Consider the following 19,373-nt stretch of genomic DNA (forward strand, 5'->3'; position numbering starts at 1 on the left):
TTAATTCAATATTCAGGATTTTTAAAAGATGTTCCCTCCAAATGAAATACCTTCACAGGTTAATTCGATATTCAGAATATATTTATGCTGTTGTTTCTGTCAGGATAACAGTAACAGGTGTAAATAGATCTCGTTCAGTAGTATGAAACAAACTAAAGAAGAAGGTAGACACTGACATAGCCAAATATTTGATGCTTAAAATCACATGTATTCAGTTCCTTTCCACATGGGATATAACAACATACCTACATGCTTCCTGTTTCTGTTCCAAATCAGCAGTTTGGGGCAACACTTGAGGAGCTATCCATACTCCTTGGTGAGCCATCTTGCATCTTATGTAGGGATGAGATACATTCTTGCTGACCTATAGACTAGCCCCTCGGGGAGGGCCGGGAGAAGAATGCAATATCTGTTTCTTTCTTCAGCAGCAAGTTCAAGCTAGGTCCATACTATCTTGTACCAACAGAAAGCTATTCGGATCTGTCAGTGTAAGGAGAGGAAGATGAGGAGAGACTCAGTGTCCTATGATGGAGTTTAGACGCTTCTGGTTGGAATAACACAACGTACACATTCTGATAAATGATGGAAGAAAACATTAAAAATTAGCCTGCTTGCTCTTTGAGGCTGAGGAGATGGAAATATATGCCACAGGTTGTCTGCCTTAGGATGATGCCATAGCCAGCAGAAAGCTGCCACAAAACTCCCTAGTCACAAGGACATTCCTCTTCACAAATGATACTACCACCTCAGCTTTGTTCTTGACAACATTAGGTATTTGGTTACGCTTAAGAATTTTCAACCATCCTTTGGCTTTCTTCATACCCTTCTCCAATGGCTGCCAGTCAACCTTGATGTAGCCAGTATAGTTAGCAAGCTGAAGGAGGAAAAACCCACCACGCAGCTCTTGCTGCTAACTTCCCAGCCTTCTGAAGTAGCCTGTGCACCATACAGTGACACTTCCAATGAGCAGCTGGGTGGCCACACTGTATTTTTCAGCAGAGGGCCCAGATTCTTGGTCAAACAGCTTGTGCCACCATGGCTACTTAGCAAATTCTGTGAGGTCCAGCAACTCAAAATTTCCTTAACTAGACGCAGCCATGTCAGTGAGCTCGTCTCTTGAGGACACCTGCAGGGTCTCACGTGGTGACACATGGACAGGTGCGTTGCCAGCAGTTGGCCTCTAGTACCTGTGGCATATATTTCCATCCCCTCAGCCTCAGACAAAGAGCAAGCAGGCTAATTTTTAAGTTGATAATTTTGTATGGCCCACGAATGATGTTATGAATTTTAGCAGGAAAAAGGTTCCCCACCCCTGCTATACAATGTCTCTGAGTCAGTACCAACTCAATAGCACTTAACAAATATTTACTCCTTTTGCTCTTTCTTCAATTTGATTAAGTAAGCTTGTTACAGGGAGTGCAGCCGCATCTCTGCCCTTCAAGCGAGGGGTCTTGCCTTCTACTGATTAAGAATCGTCAGGTTGAGATGCAGGGGACTTGACGCAACACTTAATATCCACACACTCACTACCCCATCTCCCTAACAAAGGCTTTGTCGTTGTCTTCAGTCAGTTCTGACTCAGCCATTCCAAGGAGTGGCTGGGGGGTTTGAACCGGTGACCTGGTAGTTAGCAGTTCAGTGCTTATTGTACATCGCCACACTAGGCTGAGCTTGAAAAGGCTTAGGGTGGGGAAAGTTTGTCCTGTCATGGTTATTCATAGGCAGGGATTTCCTGGAAATGGCCCATTTAGCTGGTACCTTGTTGGGTTCATCTGGTGATATTTTGTGTGTGTGCTGAAAGCTAGTTCAGGGGGAGGCTAATAGGTAGCTGATGGCTAACAACCCTCACTAGGCACTGAACAGGGAGGGAGGACTCAAACCCCACTGAGTTCCAGATGCACAAGGAGATGGTTTATTTGTTTTTTTATCTTATTTATATCCTGTCTGCCCAACAAGGAGATAAATTTTTTGTCTTGTCCACATTCTGCCCCTGTTCTTTGTATTTGGAGGGTTTTTTGTTTTGTTTTGTTTTGTTTTGTTTTTTAAAGGTTCTATTGATCTTTCCTGTTGCCGCCAGTAATTTTCCACATGTCCCCTTCCCCTAACTTTGGCCATGTTATCAGAAGGGGCCAGTCCCTAGAAAATGACATCACACTAGGTAAACTGGAGGGTCAATGAAGAAGAGGATGACCCCCAAGGAGACCGGTTGATGGTGGTAGCAGCGGTGGGCTCAGGCGTACTAATTGTGAGGATGACGCCAGGCAGTGTTTCCTTCTGTATGCAGGTCACCATGACTGGAAGGCACTGCGGCTTAATGCGGTGGCCAGCAAGGTCGCTTTGAACTCCAGGGTTGGTGGTTCAAGCTCACCAGCTGCTCCTTGAAAACCCTATACAGGATCACTATGAGTTGGATGTGGCATGTATCAACAAAGACAACTTGGGGTAAACTTCACAGTAAACAGTTTGTAAAATGGGCAGCTTCTTGGGATTAATGCTTTCATCCTCCAAGAGGCCCACTAGGCTGTCTCAGGGACTTGGAGAGGTTAAGTAGCAGATGTTGGGGGTTGGGCCACATGAGGGCCTCAACTGGGCCCATCATAACTGCTCAGGGGCCTCTGGGTCTACAGTTCTTAGCCCGCATCCATTACTGAGAATCTACTCAATAAACACTGAGCACCTATCGTATATGTCCCAGGCACTGGGGGTGCAGTAGAGAACCAAAGAGCCCTCCTGTCCTTGAGACAAAGTCTTTGCTTCCCTAGTAACTCTTTCCAGGAGGCCCCCTGGGCACCCTGCCTGAGGTTCAATGTAATAATTAAGACCATGAACTCTGCCAAAAGAAATCCCCAACAACCGAGGTTCAAATCTGGGTCTACCACTTCCTAGCTGTGTGATTTGGGCAAGTTACTTGATCTCTCTGTGCCTCTGTTTCTTTGTCATAAGGACGAAGACTTAAGATAGTATTCCATGATTTTTCCTTTGATAGATCTAGACACCAAGTGGGGGTAAGATGAGCAGATTTACTGGGGGAGGAAGAAAGAGAGGGAGCTGGGAGACAGGGAGGCTGCAGGTCAGGGCCCCATAAAGGGCTACCTAGGATCTCGGGTCTTGGGCTGCAGTGCGTTTATGAGAAAGTTTCAGTCAGGTGGTAGACAGTCCTGGCAGGGAGGAGCTTTGAATCGCACAGGGGTGGTCTGCCTTGGCATCCCTGCTGGACAGTCATTGGCCGAGAGTTGCCCTGGAAGTGCTGGAAAAGATGAGGCTTTCTGCTCACGTCAAGATTTACAACTGAGCAAGTCTATAAAAAGTCATTATGAGTCAGAACTGATTTGATGGCCTGCAGCAGTATCAGTAACTGCCCCAACGGCCTATGGGAAACTTGACCTAGAGAGTGAGCAAGGTGGGTTCAGAGCATAGTAACTGGGGGCATCTATTAGTTATGAGTTATAGTCCCTGACACAGGAGCCCCAAGAGGATCGGTGGTGGTTATGTACCGTGGAGTCAGTTCTGACTTACAGTGACCCTGAGAGCATTTCCGAGGCTGTAAATCTTTACGGAAGCAGAAAGCCTCATCTTTCACCCACGAAACAGCTGGTAGATTCGAACTAGCTGGACCTTGAGGTTAGCAGCCCAACTCGTAACCACTAGGGGTGCCTAATACCCCATAGCTCCTGGTGTGGCGCTGTAGGATCAGCACTGGACTGAACCAAAAGGTTGGCAGTTCAGACCCACCTTGGAAACCCTACACAGGGTCACTATGAGTTGGAACTGACTCAGTGGCACTTAACAGCATCACCTACAATACCCCACAGCTGGAATCCTGCTTGCACTGAGTGGATATTGGGGATACCTTGTCCTCTGTTGCCTGGCTCAGCTCGCCAGCTCAGATTTCCCCTCTGGGCTGAGCCAGGAACAGAACAATTTCCGTTACTGATCCAGGCTTTTCTTGAAAGTTCGTGGGAGTGTGGGTGGTGCTAACTGCTAGTGTTGTGTCAGCTTTAACCATAGACTTGGTGGCAGCGGAGTCTGGCACAGAAGAACATATTGAAATTCAGGTTTCCTGGGCTAACCCCTGGGCAGAGGTTCAGAACACGTCTCTGAGGGCATGAGTCCTGTCCACTCTGAGCTTTGGGGGCTGGAGGGAAGAGGTCGGGGGCTGCTCTTGGACACCTCTGCCAAACACGGAGGTCAGGGCCTTCCTGGGAACTCAGTTCCAGATGGTCTTGGGAAGGCTATGACTGGATTGGGTTCATTCCCCATCTGGTGGGAGTGGACCTTCCTTTTGTGGCGGGCAGAGCTAAGGTGATGGCTTTGACCTCACTTTCCCCCTGCTTGTTGAGAGTGTCCTGGAAGAAGATGGCTGACAGGTGGGGTTGCATCCCATCTGGCTGGGAGTCTCTCAGAGGAGAGATCCCCTCTGAGGTCCCAGGACTGGGTACCACTTACTAGTTGGTGGCCACATCTGGGTGGTGGTGGCTGCCCTCAGCTGAAAGAACCTCCACACTTGGGGGTTAGAACCCCTCTCCTTCTACCATCTCACAGCCAATAGTAAATGGTGAGAGGGTGATGGGCCAGAATGGTTTACAATGGGACCCCATCCAGCTTCCCTCACTGCCTCCTTGCTGACCGCACTCTGGAAATCATCTGCACCCAGATTTTATTAAGTTGAGCATAAATAAGGATTGCTATGAGAGTCTCAACCAACTGGACAGAACCTAACAACAACAACAACAACACTTCTTTCCAAGTCACACCCTATCCCAGTCCTAACTCCTGGGAACCACTGCCCAGTCCTGTGCCTTCCTCACAATCATTCCTGTGTTTGAGACCATTGTTGCAGCCGCTGTGTTAATCAGGCCAGATTGCTGCACTGTGGTTAACTGATGTTCAGGCAAGGAGAAAAGGAGGTCCAGAAATCAGCATTAAACACAGCCACTTGTTGACTAAAGTCTTGTGACTAAAACCTTAAGGAATGTTGAAGCCTCCTTGCTTGAGCAGTTGTAAAGATGTGCCAGATATGCTCAGAGTGCAAGCTGAGCAGACACATCCTGGGGCATACCATTAAGGAAGACCACCTGTAAAAATTCCGTAGTTTACTCCCTTGTAAGGTGGGACATGCCTTTAAGGAGGACCAGCCATAAAAATTCCCTTCTAAAATGTTTTATAGGCAGACTGTTTTGCCTTGTGCCCTAGGCACAGTTTCAAAGGACAGCCTTCTGCTGTGGAGTCCTGGTGTATCACCGTAGGAGAAACGCTGCACTGCTAACCACCAGGCTGGGGGTTCAAACTCACCAGCCGCTCCTTGGAAACCCTATACTGTGTTGCTATGAGTTGGAACTAAGTCAACGGCACTTAACAACAACAACAAAAGCAGTTATTAGCTCAGTTTGGCACTTAACTACCGAGGAGCCTTTGCTATAGACTCTGTCCTAGAGAAATACTGCTATTGCATATGTATCCAGTTAGCATGTTGTGGTTAAGTGCCATCCAGTTGGTTCCTACTTACAGTGACCCTGTTTTAAGGTTTCTGAGGAGCAACTGGTGGATTTGAACCTCCGACTTTGTGGTTCAAACCAATTTTCAGTACAGTGCTTATCCTACACCAGAACTCCTGATTAGCATGGCCCCTCCTAAACTGGCCACTTCCCAGGGGAAATCTCCGCCTACCCCTATGAGTAAGTGTGATGCCTTTTCCCCACCTAAAAGCTATTAAGCCCCAGCAAAGCCTTTGTTGGTGGAGATAGTACTAGCTTTGCTTAAGGCCCTGCTTGTCTCCTCTGGCCAGATCTTTTCCTCTCAATAAGTCTTTAAATCTTTTGCATGTGTGAAACTCTTGTTTAACATGATCATTCTTGGTCAGCAAAGACTAGGACCCTCTGTTGAAGGGTTGGGGTCCCCTTTCTTGTTGTTGTTGTGAAGTGCCATCAAGTCGGTTCCCATCCATAGCAACCCTGTGTAGGGTTTCTGAGGAGCAGCTGGTGAGCTTAAACCACCGACCTTGCAGTCTGGTGCATTAACCCACAGCGCCACACCAGGACTCCTGCACACCTCTAAAAGGAATCCTGGTGTGTGGCTATGGGTTAATGTACTGGACTGCAAATTTCACAAAGTTGACAGTTCAAGCCTACTGTCAAGCTCCTTGGAAACCCTATACAGGGTTGCTCTGGGTTGGAAGTGACTCAACAGCACTTAACACCAACAGACCCTAGAACAGTGTGTTGCTGTGGAGTTGGAAGCTACGCCGCTGTTATTTGAAATACCAGCAGGGCACCCATGGTGGACAGGTTTTAGCAGAACTTCCAGAGCAAAATAGACCAGGACTAAGACAGACTTGGAAGACTAAGAAGTGTTCCAATTCTGAAAAAAAAGCAGCCATTGAAAACCTCATCACTGAATAAAGGAATAATAACATACGGGGATTTGGGAAGATGATGGTTAGTGGCGGTGCCCATAAGAAGCTGTATCTGTGTTAAAATACACAGAACTGTATACCAAAAGAATCGCTTGTACTGGAGGACAATTTAAACATTCACATATACCCATGTCTGTGTCTCAGCAAGCCCCTCAACTTTGACCAGAATGGAGCAACCGAAGGGTGTTGATTGGACAGTCGTCATCCTGACATGCCAGTACAAGGAGAGTGTTCAGGTCTTCCAGAGAGGTAAGTGACTTCCCCCGCACCCCCACTAACGTAGAACTCCTAGCCCTCACTCCCTGGCCCTATCATTGCAGCTTCAATATCTGGGCAGACTTGGATTCAAATCCAGACTCCACCTCCTCCTAGCTGTGTGACTTCAGACTTGTCCTGTCACTTCAGTGAGCCTCAGTTTTCTCATCTGAAAAATGGGAATAATGAAACTTCAGAGTTGGGCAAAGAATGAGTCACTAATGTGAAAAGTTAATAAATCCAAGAAAGTAACATAAGGACTATCAGTCTGCTTGCTCCAGGTGTTTCAGGCTGGGGTGGGAGGCTGGGCGAGGTTCCAGTGTGTCTTATGACCACAGAGCTGGAGGTGCGGCAGAAGCGGGAGCAGATCCCCGCCGGGACATTGGTACTGGCTGTGGAGGACCCTGAGACACGTGTGGGCAGTGGAGGAGCCACCCTCAATGCCCTGCTTGTGGCTGCCGAACACCTGAGTGCCCAGGCAGGCTTCACTGTAAGTTTGCATGAAGTGCCACTGTCCCTCCTGTGCTAGGATCTGGTTCCCCTTGGTGCAGGGAAGGGGTTAAAGCAGATAGTGTCCAAGCAGCCCACCTCCTCTGGTGCCATCACGTTGGCCAGCTCAGCATTTGGCTTCACTTTTCTCATCCGTCTTGGCACCTCGGTGAGGGCAGAAGGTGTGTATTTCTGTATGTTAGAGCCAGTGTCTCAAAGTCAGGCTTTCTGGCTTCTCATGAAAAGTTCAAAGATCTTGCTTCCCTGGGCTCTCTTTGCCCACATGGCAACAGTTTGTTGGAATGGAGGAGCAGCATCCCTTTGGGCAGGGTCTGGGGGCCTGTAAATCAGTGTCCCCCACACCCCAGCCACTTCACTCAGCCACTTTTCCTGTATGGCACCTTGGCATAGTATGAGAAGGTGGTCACAGGTGTGGATGTGCTCTGGGGATGAACAGCACTGGTATGGGAGGGAACCCCTGAATCACCCAGCCAGCTCTATGTTCCTGCCTACAGGAGGTACCAGTTTGCCCCCAGACTGCCTGTGGCCACTGGTCCTGACCTTTTGTTCTTGTGGTACCTGAATGCATTTGTGTTAGGGTCCTTCCCTGGGGACTTCTGCCCTTTGTGGGTAGGTCCTCTGTGCACAGGGCTCTCCCGCTCCTGACAGGTGATCACATCTGATGTCCTGCAATCAGCCCGGATCCTCATTTTGCACATGGTAAGTAGTCCCAGGCAGAGGCCAGACAGAAAGCTGGAACAGCAATTTTCAGGGCTGGATGGGATGGAATATCGATCTAAATGTCCCATAAATTGGGAACTGGTTAAGTATGCATAGATTTCCCATATCTTCCTGATGGGCTCTTGCACAGTGATTAAAAGATCGCTCTAACTCAGTGCATTGATCTAGAAAGAGATGTACCTGCTCTGTGACTTTGCCAAGCCACTTGACCCTTGCTGGGCCTCAGTTTCCTTGAAAAATCTGTAGAATGAGATGACAGTAGCTCCTACTTTATGTGGAGGTGCTGAGATGAGCCAAGAATGAGTCATGTAAGTACTTAAAACTTACTTGGCTCATTGTAATTCAGAGAGTGGATTTTCATTTTTAAATAAAAATATCAGCCACAGATAGTATATAGAATGTTATCATTTCTGTAATTAACCTTTTTATTGAGATAGTTATAGATATATCTGTAGATCCACATATACCCTGCTTTTGTTGTTCTGAATCATAGCAACCTTGTATAGGGTTTCCAAGAGTGGTTGATGGTTTTGAACTGCTGACCTTGCAGTTAGTAGTCCAGTGTGTATCATATAGCACCACACCAGGGTTCTACAGACACCTATAGATGAGTGTTTGTAAGAAAGAATACCAAGAGAATCCCTTTGTAAACTTGGCCCGGATTCCCCCAATGATAACATTTTACAATACTGACTTTGCTAAAATCCTCGCATCTTTGATCAGATTTTCTGTTTAATGATACTCATCTATGAGTGTGTATTTTGTTCTTTTATCTCCATTGTTTCAGAATGGTCTTATTTTTGTGGAAAAAAAAAAATCAAGAGACTATGAATAAAAAGTTTGATAGGGTATATACATTATTAACACGTTGTTGTTAAGTACCGTGGAGTCGGTTCCGACTCATAGTGACCCTGCACAGGGTTTCCGAGGCTGTAAATCTTTATGGGAGCAGAACACCTCATCTTTCTCCTACATAACCGCTGGTAGTTTCGAACTGCTAACCTTGAGGTTGGCAGCCTGACTTGTAACCACTGCGCTATCAGAGCGCCTTACATTAACGGGTAGGCAGTGGCTATTGACCCTGAGGGATTTCTTTTTTCATGTTTGCATAATTGTTGTTATTGTTAAGTGCCTTCGACTCGGTTCTGATGCCTGGTGACCCTGGAGCAACTGGTGGATTTGAACTGCAAACCTTGTGGTTAGCAGTCTAGTGCTTATCCTACAGTGTCACACCAAGACTACATGTCCAATTTTTTTTTTTTTAAATAATAACAATCATGTAATTTAAACAATTGTTAAGAACTCTTAAGAAAATACTTCAAAAAGTCTCTAGCTTGCTGCCTTTCTCCCACGGGCTCTCTTACCAGTGCTCACTCCCACCAGGGCCGAGACTTCCCCTTGGATGACTGCGGCCGGGCCTTTACCTGCCTCCCTGTGGAGAACCCCCAGTCCCCCGTGGAGGCTGTGGTCTGCAACCTGGACAACTTGCTAGACATCATGACCTACCGAGTGAGGCCTGGGCTTTTACACTGTACCCTCAGCTTTAGTCTGTGAGGCATAGACTGGGAGCCCCAGGGAGAATGTCTTTGGGGGCACCTAGGATTAGTTAGAGCTTTGAGAAGTTAGTCTTGGCTACATCTAAGGAAAGAAGGACCCTCAGGTAGGAAGGGGGAGGGCCAGCATAGGCACCTCAACCACAGGGGCCCCAGGACACATGGCTCCTGGAGTGGAAGAGCAGGCCTGAGCCTGGGCTGTGAGGGAACAGAGGAAGGACTGAACCAGGCCACCATTGGTGTCCCTTCTCTCTCTGCAGCTGGGCCCTGGCTCCCCACCAGGCGTGTGGGTCTGTAGCACTGACATGTTGCTGTCTGTTCCTCCAAACCCAGGTGAGCTGAGGGGAGCCTGGGAGAACCCTCCCTAGCCATAGCTCCAGGCTGGCTGGGCTGTTTATCTCCTTCCTCCTTCCTCTGGAGTCTCTGGGCCAGTCCCACAGGCCTATTCAGAAGACAAACTGTAGGGTGAGAAGAATGAACAATGCAGCCTGAAGCCAGATCAAGAGGCGGGGCTTCCCCTGCGAGCCTCAGTTGGCCTGTCTATAGAAAGGACATAATCATTCCAGCCTGGTTCTGTTCACAGGACTCTGGAAAAGTTTAGGAAGGGAAAGGGGTTGTTCTCTCAGAGGATGTGCACTTGGTTTTGGAAACCATATGGGAAGGTGTCAAAAAGTTTGTGGAAAAATGGAATTTTCCATGACCTTTTTTTTGAAGCCCTCTCAGATTTACCTGTTGGAGATGTCCAGATGCCCAAGCCCTGAATTCTTGTCTCCTGTGTGGGAACTCTCTGCCCTGGGCTGGGGCCCCTGGGGAACTTCCTGACAGGCCCACCCTACAGGGATCAGCTGGGACGGCTTCTGTGGAGCTAGAGTGATCGCCCTTGCGGGGAACGTGGCTTATGCTCGGAACCACGGCATCTACTTCAGTGACTCGCAGGTAGAGAGCCCTGGGAGGGCCTTCCCTTCCCTGGTCTGGGTCAGCTCTCCTCCTGGGACTGCACTTTGACCTTTTCCTTTGCAGCAGTCCTTGAGCTCCCTTGCTCTTTTGGCAAACACACAGGCTCAGAGGCTGTGCAGATGTTTAAAGCCAGTCTTCTCCCCTTGGTGACGGCAGGCTCATGAGACCCTGGGCCTTGTCAGACTTGTGTGCTGACCCCTATGGCTGGTCCACCGTCCAGGTCCTCTCTTGCTACCTTCCCTAACTTTTCTCCTCTGATGTAGGGCTGCGTTTTGGACATCTACTACCGGGGCACTGAGGCAGAGATTCAGCGCTGTACCAGGCCTGATGGGAAGGTGCCATTGGTACGGCTGTCAGGCCTAGACCTTTGGGGACCTTATGGAATTTAGAAGGGTGGCCTCACCATTCTGCGTAGGGCAGAGCCCCATTTTGTCAAGAAGTATTCTGGTGCCTACCGGGGCTTGGTGGGGGGAGGCCCCTTGGTGGGAGCTGCACCAAGTAAGCCTGGGGTCTGGGGTCTGGGGGCTCTGGAGCAGAAGGTCCCTGCTGTAGAAGGCCATTGGCCTTGCATGACCCATCTTCGGGTATCCGTCCCGACTCATGCCTAAGCCTGGTTTCAGGGTCTCCCCAGCTAATGTATGTAGGGGTCCCTCAGGTTTCTGGGATTACCTTCTTCTCTGTGGAGACTGCCGAGCGCCTCCTGGCCACCCACGTGAGCCCACCGCTGAACGCCTGTACTTATATGGGTCTGGACTCTGGGGCCCGGCCTGTTCAGGTAACTGACCCCAATACTGGCCGCCTGGCTCTGTGACCTCAGGCTAGCCCTTCCCTTCTCTGGGTCAGCGTCTCAGGTGGGAATGGGCAGGCTCAACTCCTGCCCCTCTCTACTTAGTACCTTCCCATCCTTGCCCAGCTTTCTCTGTTTTTCGACATCCTGCTGGTCATGGCTCGGAATGTGAGCAAGGAGGACTACCTGATGGGGCGGCCTCCAGAGATGGGACAAGGCGACGTGGGCCTAGCAGGCTACCTGCAGGGTGCCCGGGCCCAGCTGTGGAGGGAGCTCCGCGATCAGCCCCTCACCATGGGTTGGTGCTGCTTGTCAGCTCTCTGGGGTGGGGAGACCAGGAACCCCCACTTGGTCCCTGGGTTCTTGAAGGCAGCCCACGCGTGGATTGGACACTTATCCACTCCCAGCTAGAGCCTCCCAATGTGATCACTTTCTTCCCTTCTCCCTTCTGTCTCAATCCGGGCTCCAGTCACATTCCTTCCACTTTCTAGCTGTGTGATTTTTGGGCAATTTGTCAGCCTTATCACCATGCCTGCCCTTCAAGAGCATGCTGGGAAATTATGTGATTTGGGACAATTTACAGCCTTATCACCATGCCTGCCCTTCAAGAGCATGCTGGGAAATTATGTGATTTGGGACAATTTACAGCCTTATCACCATGCCTGCCCTTCAAGAGCATGCTGGGAAATTATGTGATTTGGGACAATTTACAGCCTTATCACCATGCCTGCCCTTCAAGAGCATGCTGGGCATGTGTCTGCTGGCAAGAAGGCCTTGCTTTGCTTGGGCCAGGGTCAGTGTGTGTCTTTACAGCTTACATCCCTGATGGCAGCTACAGCTACCTGACTTCCGTAGCCAGTGAGCTCCTGCACAGGCTCACGCTCCCCGGAGGCCCCAGGACACAGACTGTGCACTCCCAGGTGGAGGTGAGAACTCACCCTCAGTGGTGCCTGCTGGGTAAATGGGCCAGGCGGGATGGGGACTGTGAGGTAGAGGGAAAGTGGACCACTCTCCTGAGAACAGATTACTCACTGCCATCGTGTCGACTCCAGCTCATTCCTCCAGGACACACTAGAACTGCCCCATAGGATTTCTGAGGCAGGAAATCTCATAGATGTAGACTGCCTCATCTTTTTCATACTAGCTCCTGGGTTTGAACCACTAGCATAGTACTTAACCCATGTGCCACCACTGTTATTATTCCCATTTTGCAGATGAGGTATTGGAGAATCAGAGGACTAAGGCTACAGACACAATAAGGGGCCAAGTCAGAATTCTAAAATGCAAGTCAACCTGATAGAGAAGTGAAAGCAGACCCCCTCCTGCCCTTTCTGCAGTGTCTTAGGGAGATGGAGCCTGTCCCCTGGGGGAGCAGCTGAGAACAGGCCTGAGACTGGTGCTGGGGGCAAATGGCTGGAGGCCTTGAATGCCAGATGCCTGGGTGTGGAGCAGGCTTGAGGGGAGACCCCTTCCCTGCCCTTGGCCCTCCTGACCTTCTGCCCTTGGCTTCACAGAACTTGGAGCTCCTGGGGGCTGGGAGCGTCGTGGTCAGCTGTCTGCTGGAGGGCCCTGTCCAGCTGGGTCCTGGGAGTGTCCTGCAGCACTGCCACCTGCGGGTGAGGCCTCAGAACACATGCAGGAGGGTGGGCAGGGGCTGGTCCTGAGCCTGAGGGGTGCCTGAGGTTGTGTCATCACCCAACATGCCTGCCCTCTCCCCATAGGGCCCCATTCACATTGGGGCTGGCTGCTTCCTGAGTGGTCTGGACACAGCCCAGTCCGAGGCACTGCACGGTGTGGAGCTTCATGACCTCATCCTGCGGGGACACCTCGTGCGGCTGCACAATGCCCCGGGACGGGTCTTCACCCTTGCTGGCTGTCGGGACAGCTGGGAGGTAGATGCTCTCTAAATTGTCCCACCTCCATCTTCAGGCTTTGGGGAGCCTTGAGGTTCCAGCTCTTACTACACTGGGGATGTCAGGGGCTGTGAGTACGCTGTGACCAGTAGAGTCTTGACAGGACAGTCCCCACCTCCCATCATGCTGCTGGACTGGGGGGAGGGGTTCGGGAGGATTTTGATTCCCATTTTATAGGCTGGGAACTGATGCTGAGAGGAAAGGTGACCTGCTTTGGCACACACAGCCAGTTTTGGAATCCAGGGCTCCATTCTCAATATCCGGGTACCTGGGCAGGAGGGTTGGGAACTCAGGGCTTGCACTATGCACACCCCTGTCTTTCTTTTCTGTCCCCTTGAGCAGCTTCCTGTGGTCCCTCAACCCTGATGACTTCTTCCTCTTCCCCCAGCGGCAGGGTACAAGCACATATCTCAACATGCCTTGGTGTGACTTCTTCCAGAAGACAGGCATCCGGTAAGGGTGATGGTGTCCCTGGACCTCATGCGCTCTTTACCCTCCCACCAGGCAGACTGATTCTCCTCTGGCTATGCTCAGGCTTGGGGATTGTTCAGTGGTGTGGGGGAGGAGACAGAACCCAAATTGTTCCCATTTCTGTGACCTTTTTAATTTTAGCAACTTATTTGTGTTGCTGTTGAGAATACACACAGTAGAACCTATAACAGTTCACCAGTTTCTATGTGTACAGTTCATTGGCAGTAATTGACTTCAGGTTGCACAACCTCATACCGCCTTTTGGTGGCAGTAATGGGAGAAGTCTGTCCTGTGCTCAGCCCCAGCCTGAGGTGCCTTCTGACAGTTGGGTCAGGGCATGGTGACAGCGTAAGAGCCCTTGCTTCCCTCCCCTAGTGTGTCCTCTCTTCCACCAGAGACTGGGACCTGTGGGACCCGGACACGCCCCCTGCTCAGCGTTGCCTTTTCAGCGCCCGCCTCTTCCCTGTGCTACACCCCTCAAGGGCCCTGGGGCCCCAAGACCTGCTGTGGATGCTAGCGCCTCAGGAGGATGGGGGTGAGGCCCTGCGGACCTGGAGGGCCACCTGGCGCCTGTCTTGGGAGCAGCTGCAGCCATGCCTGGACCAGGCTGCCACGCTGGCTGCCCGCCGGGACCTGTTTTTCCGCCAGGCCCTGCATAAGGCACGACATGTGCTGGAGACTCGGCAGGACCTCAGCCTGCGCCCACTGATTCGGGCCGCTGTCCAGGAGGGCTGTCCCGCACTCGTGCTAGCCACGCTGGACCAGGGTGAGTGTGCAGGGAGCCAGACTCAGGGCCTTGGACGGCTTACCCTCCACCTCTGGACAATCAACTGAGGGTGTTAGGGAACGTCCGGAGATTTTAATGTCTGGGATAAAGGCAACTGAAGTTTACTTTTAACCGGGTCAGAGACTGCCTGTTTGCTGCAAGCACCAGCAAACTGTTCACTCTACACTGTGGTCAAGATGTGGGTGAAGAGTCCTGTAAAGTCCTAGCAGGCAGTCTGCATGGATGCACAGAGCCTGAGCCGTATGTGTTAATGGTTAATGGTCACAGCACTTGTAAAAGGATCCCCATTTAAGGAATCCACTAACAACCACACAAGTGTTCGACCCTGAACTTCTTACCCACCAAGGATATCCTGGTGTGGGTGGGCTTCAGGAGGAGAGCTTTGCCACAGAGGGATGGGGGTGCACTCACTGGCAAGGAGATGTCTTGGGCAGCAGCACAGTGGTAGAGGGGCCTCAGGTATTTGGGGACTGACAATTCAATACTGCCTTCTTTGAGGGCAGAGGGCATTGGGGTGGGTTCCCTTTCCTGCTACCCTGATTCCTGGTCCCACAGTTGCTGCTGGGGCAGGAGACCCTGGGGTGGCAGCGCGGGCACTGGCCTGTGTGGCAGACATGCTGGGCTGCATGGCAGCAGGGCAAGGCGGCCTGCGGAGCGGACCAGCTGCCAACCCCGAGTGGATACGGCCCTTCTCATACCTGGAGTGCGGTGACCTGGCGGGGGGCGTGGAGGCACTGGCCCAGGAGCGGGACAAGTGGCTGAGCAGGTGGGTAGTAATGGAAGTTAGACAGACGGAGCTGGACAGGCCATCCTTGGAGATTGAAATCCAAAGAGAAGTGGGGACTCCGGTGGTCGCCTGTGGCCGTAGGGTTGCCAAGTCCAGGCTGCCATCTTCCTACTTGTCTTGGTAGGCCAGCCTTGTTGGTGCGGGCTGCCCGCCACTATGAGGGTGCTGAGCAGATTCTGATCCGCAAGGCTGTGATGTCGGCCCAGCACTTTGTCTCCATGGAGCCTGTGGTGCTGCCGGCCCTTGGGCAGTGGGTGGTAGCTGAGTGTCCAGCCCGCGTAGACTTCTCTGGTGAGCTTTTTCTGGGAGTGGGGGTTGAAGGTGGCTACCCCAGAGCCAGGTCAACAGCCTGTGACCACCAGGGTCTCACTACACCGCTGCAGGTGGCTGGAGTGACACGCCACCCCTCGCCTACGAGCTTGGTGGGGCGGTCCTGGGCTTGGCAGTGCGAGTGGATGGTCGCCTGCCCATTGGGGCCAGAGCACGCCGCATCCCTGAGCCGGAGCTGAGGCTCGTGGTCGGGTCTCAGCAGGATGAGACCACCATGAAGATTGTGTGCCGGAGCCTGGATGAGCTTCGGGATTACTGCCAACCTCACGCCCCAGGTCAGGGCAGCCCTAGTGTAGTGGAGACCATAACCAGCCAGCTGGGGTGGGGATGGGACCTGGCTGGGGCTCTGAAGGAAGGAGCAGGAATCATCCTGCCTAGCCAGGTTCATGCACATACAGAAGGTACAGCTATGTTGGGAAGCCCCCTGTGACCGGGAGCAGAGAAGCCCTTTTGTGTCCTGGGATGATAAAGTTAGCATGTTGTTGGGGTTTGTCCTGTTAGGTAAGTTCTGCACTGAGCTGGGAAACATAGGGGCTGGGGGGTCTGCTCTGCCCTCCGAGACCAAACTCTTGGCTGGGGGCCTGTCCCTCTGCAGGGGCCCTACTGAAAGCAGCCTTCATCTGTGCGGGGATTGTAAGCATCTGCTCCGAGCTTCCGCTGAGCGAGCAGCTGCTGCACAGCTTTGGGGGCGGCTTCGAGCTGCACACCTGGTCTGAGCTGCCCCATGGCTCTGGCCTAGGTGAGTGGACCCTGCCCCCTGGTTGGCCTGCTGTTCTCACCCTCCTCTCCGGGGAATGCTCAGTAGAGGGAATGGGCCAGCACGGGGCAGTGCCCTTTCATGCCTGGGGCCCTCCTTCACTCCCTACAGGCACCAGCAGCATCCTGGCAGGCGCCACCCTGGCTGCCTTGCAGAGGGCTGCCGGCCGGCTGGTGGGCACAGAAGCCCTGATTCACGCAGTACTGCACCTGGAGCAGGTGCTAACCACAGGTATGACCTGGGTGGGTTGGTGGGGTAACTCTGCTGCCCTTAAAATGCTCACAGTTCCTCCGCATCCACATACAGACCCCACCCTCTGTGCTTTTACCGAGAAAGGGTTCTGTTTTAAGTAGCATCTGCCTCAGAGACCCTGTGAAGCAGTGCTACTGGTCCGTAGGGTTGCTCTGAATCAGAATCACCTCCACAGCAGTGGGCTTTTGTGAGTGCCAAACCCTCTCCCTTGCTGGGCTCATCCTACTCCCAGGGCTGGGGCAGACGCTGCATAGTCCAGCAGTCCCGGCTGGAGTTAGGGCATGGTGTCTTCCCATACTGATCCCAATCAGGGGTGCAGGCCTGGGCTGGGAAAGTCAAGGTGGGCCAGGTAGACTCCAGCAGTAACACGGCCCTGACATCACAGGAGGTGGCTGGCAGGACCAAGTGGGTGGCCTAATGCCTGGCATCAAGGTGGGGCGCTCCCGGGCTCAGCTGCCCCTGAAGGTGGAAGTGGAGGAACTCACTGTGCCCGAGGGCTTTATCCAGAAGCTCAATGACCACCTGCTCCTAGTCTACACAGGCAAGACCCGCCTGGCACGAAACCTGCTGCAGGTAAGCTCTAGCCCAGAAGGGAGGATAAGCAGGCAGCTCAGGTGGGCCCCAGTCCTCACCCCATGTCTCCTGCCCTGTCTGCAGGATGTGCTGCGGAGCTGGTATGCCCGGCTGCCTGCTGTGGTACAGAATGCCCACAGCCTGGTACGGCAGACTGAAGAGTGTGCCAAAGCTTTCTGCCAAGGTGGGTGCTGCTCCCAGGGGTCATCAGGGCAGCAGGAGGGTCTGGTCTCTGAGGCCAGGGGCTTTAGCTGGCTTGGCACAGACCTGTCATTAGGCCACTGGACAGGAACTCTTGACCAGGCTTTCTGGGGCAGAAGCCCTTTCTCCTGACCTCTTGAGGGGTGTCCAAATTGGGTAGGAGCTCCCAGAAGAAAACTAGCATCATGGGAAAGGCCCTCCAGCCCCCTTTCTTCCCACTGGAAAGCAGATGAGGGAAGAGACCCCACAGCTGAGCTCCAGGGCAGTCTGATCTAAGCAGAGTTTCTGGTATGTGCGGCACAGTTGACTGAATACTACGTACAGGGCAGTATTGAGACCCATGACCCACCCATGAGACAGACTTCCTGATTCCTGTCTTTCAGTCAGCATTGGGACCCAGGTTCTTAACCATGATACATACTGGGGTTAAACAGTGCCTCACGCCCTTCATTCAATCAACAAATAGGCATTGAGTAATGTATGACCCAGGCACATCACTTCCCTTTACCCCCACCCAGGAAACCTGCCTTGTCTGGGCCAGTACCTGACCTCATACTGGGCACAGAAGAAACTCATGGCTCCAGGGTGTGAGCCCCTGGCAGTGCGGCGCATGATGGATGTTTTGGCACCTCACGTATATGGCCAGAGTCTGGCAGGGGCAGGTGGCGGGGGCTTCCTCTACCTGTTGACCAAGGAGCCACGACAGAAGGAGGCTCTGGAGGCTGTGCTGGCCAAGGCTGAGGTACCTGTGGAGTAGGGGGATAGTAGATGGTGGGGGTCCACAGACTTCTCTATGGCCCACCAGCTAACTCAGAACTACTCCTGCAAGCCTCCCTGGCCTGGTAGCCTCCAAAGCCTTCAGAGGACCCCAGATTTGCCCAGAGCCTTCTAAACGCTTTCTGTGCTTTGTTCCAGGGCCTCGGGAACTACAGCGTCCACCTGGTAGAAGTGGACACTCAGGGCCTGAGCCTGAAGCTTCTGGGGGGGGCGGCCTCAACATGATCATTCCCATGAGGCTTGTGTGCAAGCGGTGAAGACTTATTGCTCTATCAACCCCTCCCTTCCCCATGATAACTCACATCTCCTCCCCACCCAACCCTTTGCAAATCTGCTTCCAAAGGAAGCCCACCTGAGGTAAGCCCCAACCTTTCTGGAGCTTGGTGCTTAGGACTGTGAACAGGCCAGCAGTGGACTAGACTTGGTGTCTGTACCACAGGAAAGTCCCAAGTTCATTATCCCACATGGCCTTTGTAAATCCCATGACCTCGCTTGGGTCATGGACTTCTCATTCTTCACTGGGGCCCTTAGCAGGTGGTTGGGGCCCCATGGAAAGACTGGCCCTTGGAGGCAGTCTTGTGGCCTTTCATATAATTCAAACTTCTATTTCATTTTCAATACTTTCCCAGCCTGACCGGCTGCAGTCCATAAAGTTTCAGTACAACCACACAATCTTTGACTTTGGTTAGGGGTTTGGCAGGATTGCTACTTTGAGGCCACAGCTTCTTCCAAAGCCTATAGGAAGTGACAAGCAACTGCAATGGGGCATCCAGGACTTGGCATGACTTTGCTCTGAGGCCTCAGTGGTTCATCCTCAGCTGCTGCCTCCTCTCTGGGCTTTAACCCTTTCTCTATTCCCATGAGCCCCTGCCATTGCTTTCTCTCACCCCTTGCTGGAGCCAGGAGACACTTCTGACTGGGGGTGAGTGGGAGTAGCCACTCACCTAGTGCCTGTGGGTAGTGGGTTCTCAGGACTCTGACATCCTTGGAATAAATGCCCCCCTGCCCTTCAAGCTTGTTTATTCTGATCCTGCTGGGAGCATTTCCCACTTCTCCCTGGCCTGTAGGGCATTGGCCCCAGAATGTTACTGAAGATTCAAGACGGAGTGAGGGTCTCGGGTGGAGTGAGGGCTTCTGATCTCATGTGGGTCCCTGAGGTAGCCATGCGTTTCTGGGTACAGGAGGTGGCAGAGGTTATGGGTTTTGCCTTCACATTTCTGTGCAAGTAGGGATTGTCCTGCCCTGTTAGCACCCAGCCCTCCCTGGAAACAACATACTGGCACCTCTTAGAGGTGTGTCTTTATTCAGGGTGATCATAAACAGTACAAGTC

At 52.1% G+C, this 19,373-nt stretch overlaps 1 protein-coding gene and 1 pseudogene across 1 annotated transcript; one reads left to right on the forward strand and one right to left on the reverse strand.

The window, feature by feature from the left end:
- Positions 1 to 661: 661 nt before the first annotated feature.
- LOC102813906 lies at positions 662 to 4,384 on the reverse strand (annotated as a pseudogene).
- Positions 4,385 to 6,563: 2,179 nt separating this feature from the next.
- Positions 6,564 to 18,267, forward strand: FUK (fucokinase). Its single transcript, XM_006860313.1, has 23 exons — positions 6,564 to 6,661; positions 7,006 to 7,157; positions 7,826 to 7,876; positions 9,281 to 9,406; positions 9,711 to 9,783; positions 10,289 to 10,386; positions 10,671 to 10,751; positions 11,063 to 11,182; positions 11,321 to 11,492; positions 12,008 to 12,120; positions 12,709 to 12,810; positions 12,916 to 13,086; positions 13,496 to 13,560; positions 13,974 to 14,344; positions 14,921 to 15,131; positions 15,277 to 15,443; positions 15,536 to 15,757; positions 16,078 to 16,221; positions 16,351 to 16,470; positions 16,877 to 17,064; positions 17,149 to 17,248; positions 17,784 to 18,007; positions 18,181 to 18,267. Exons 1-23 carry the CDS (start codon positions 6,580 to 6,582, stop codon positions 18,265 to 18,267), a joined length of 3,240 nt encoding a protein of 1,079 aa, XP_006860375.1. The 5' UTR covers positions 6,564 to 6,579.
- Positions 18,268 to 19,373: the final 1,106 nt, after the last annotated feature.

This window comes from Chrysochloris asiatica, unplaced genomic scaffold, assembly GCF_000296735.1.
Source record: "Chrysochloris asiatica unplaced genomic scaffold, ChrAsi1.0 scaffold00037, whole genome shotgun sequence".
NCBI classification, from domain to species: Eukaryota; Metazoa; Chordata; class Mammalia; order Afrosoricida; family Chrysochloridae; genus Chrysochloris; species Chrysochloris asiatica.

Excerpts from the sequence above, each read along its gene's own strand:
- FUK (XM_006860313.1), top strand. The coding sequence starts at position 6,580 with ATGGAGCAACCGAAGGGTGTTGATTGGACAGTCGTCATCCTGACATGC. Across the intron at positions 10,752-11,062 it reads CTGATGGGAAGGTGCCATTG|GTTTCTGGGATTACCTTCTT; the intron begins GTACGGCTGTCA and ends GGGGTCCCTCAG. Across the intron at positions 15,758-16,077 it reads CTGCCAACCTCACGCCCCAG|GGGCCCTACTGAAAGCAGCC; the intron begins GTCAGGGCAGCC and ends GTCCCTCTGCAG.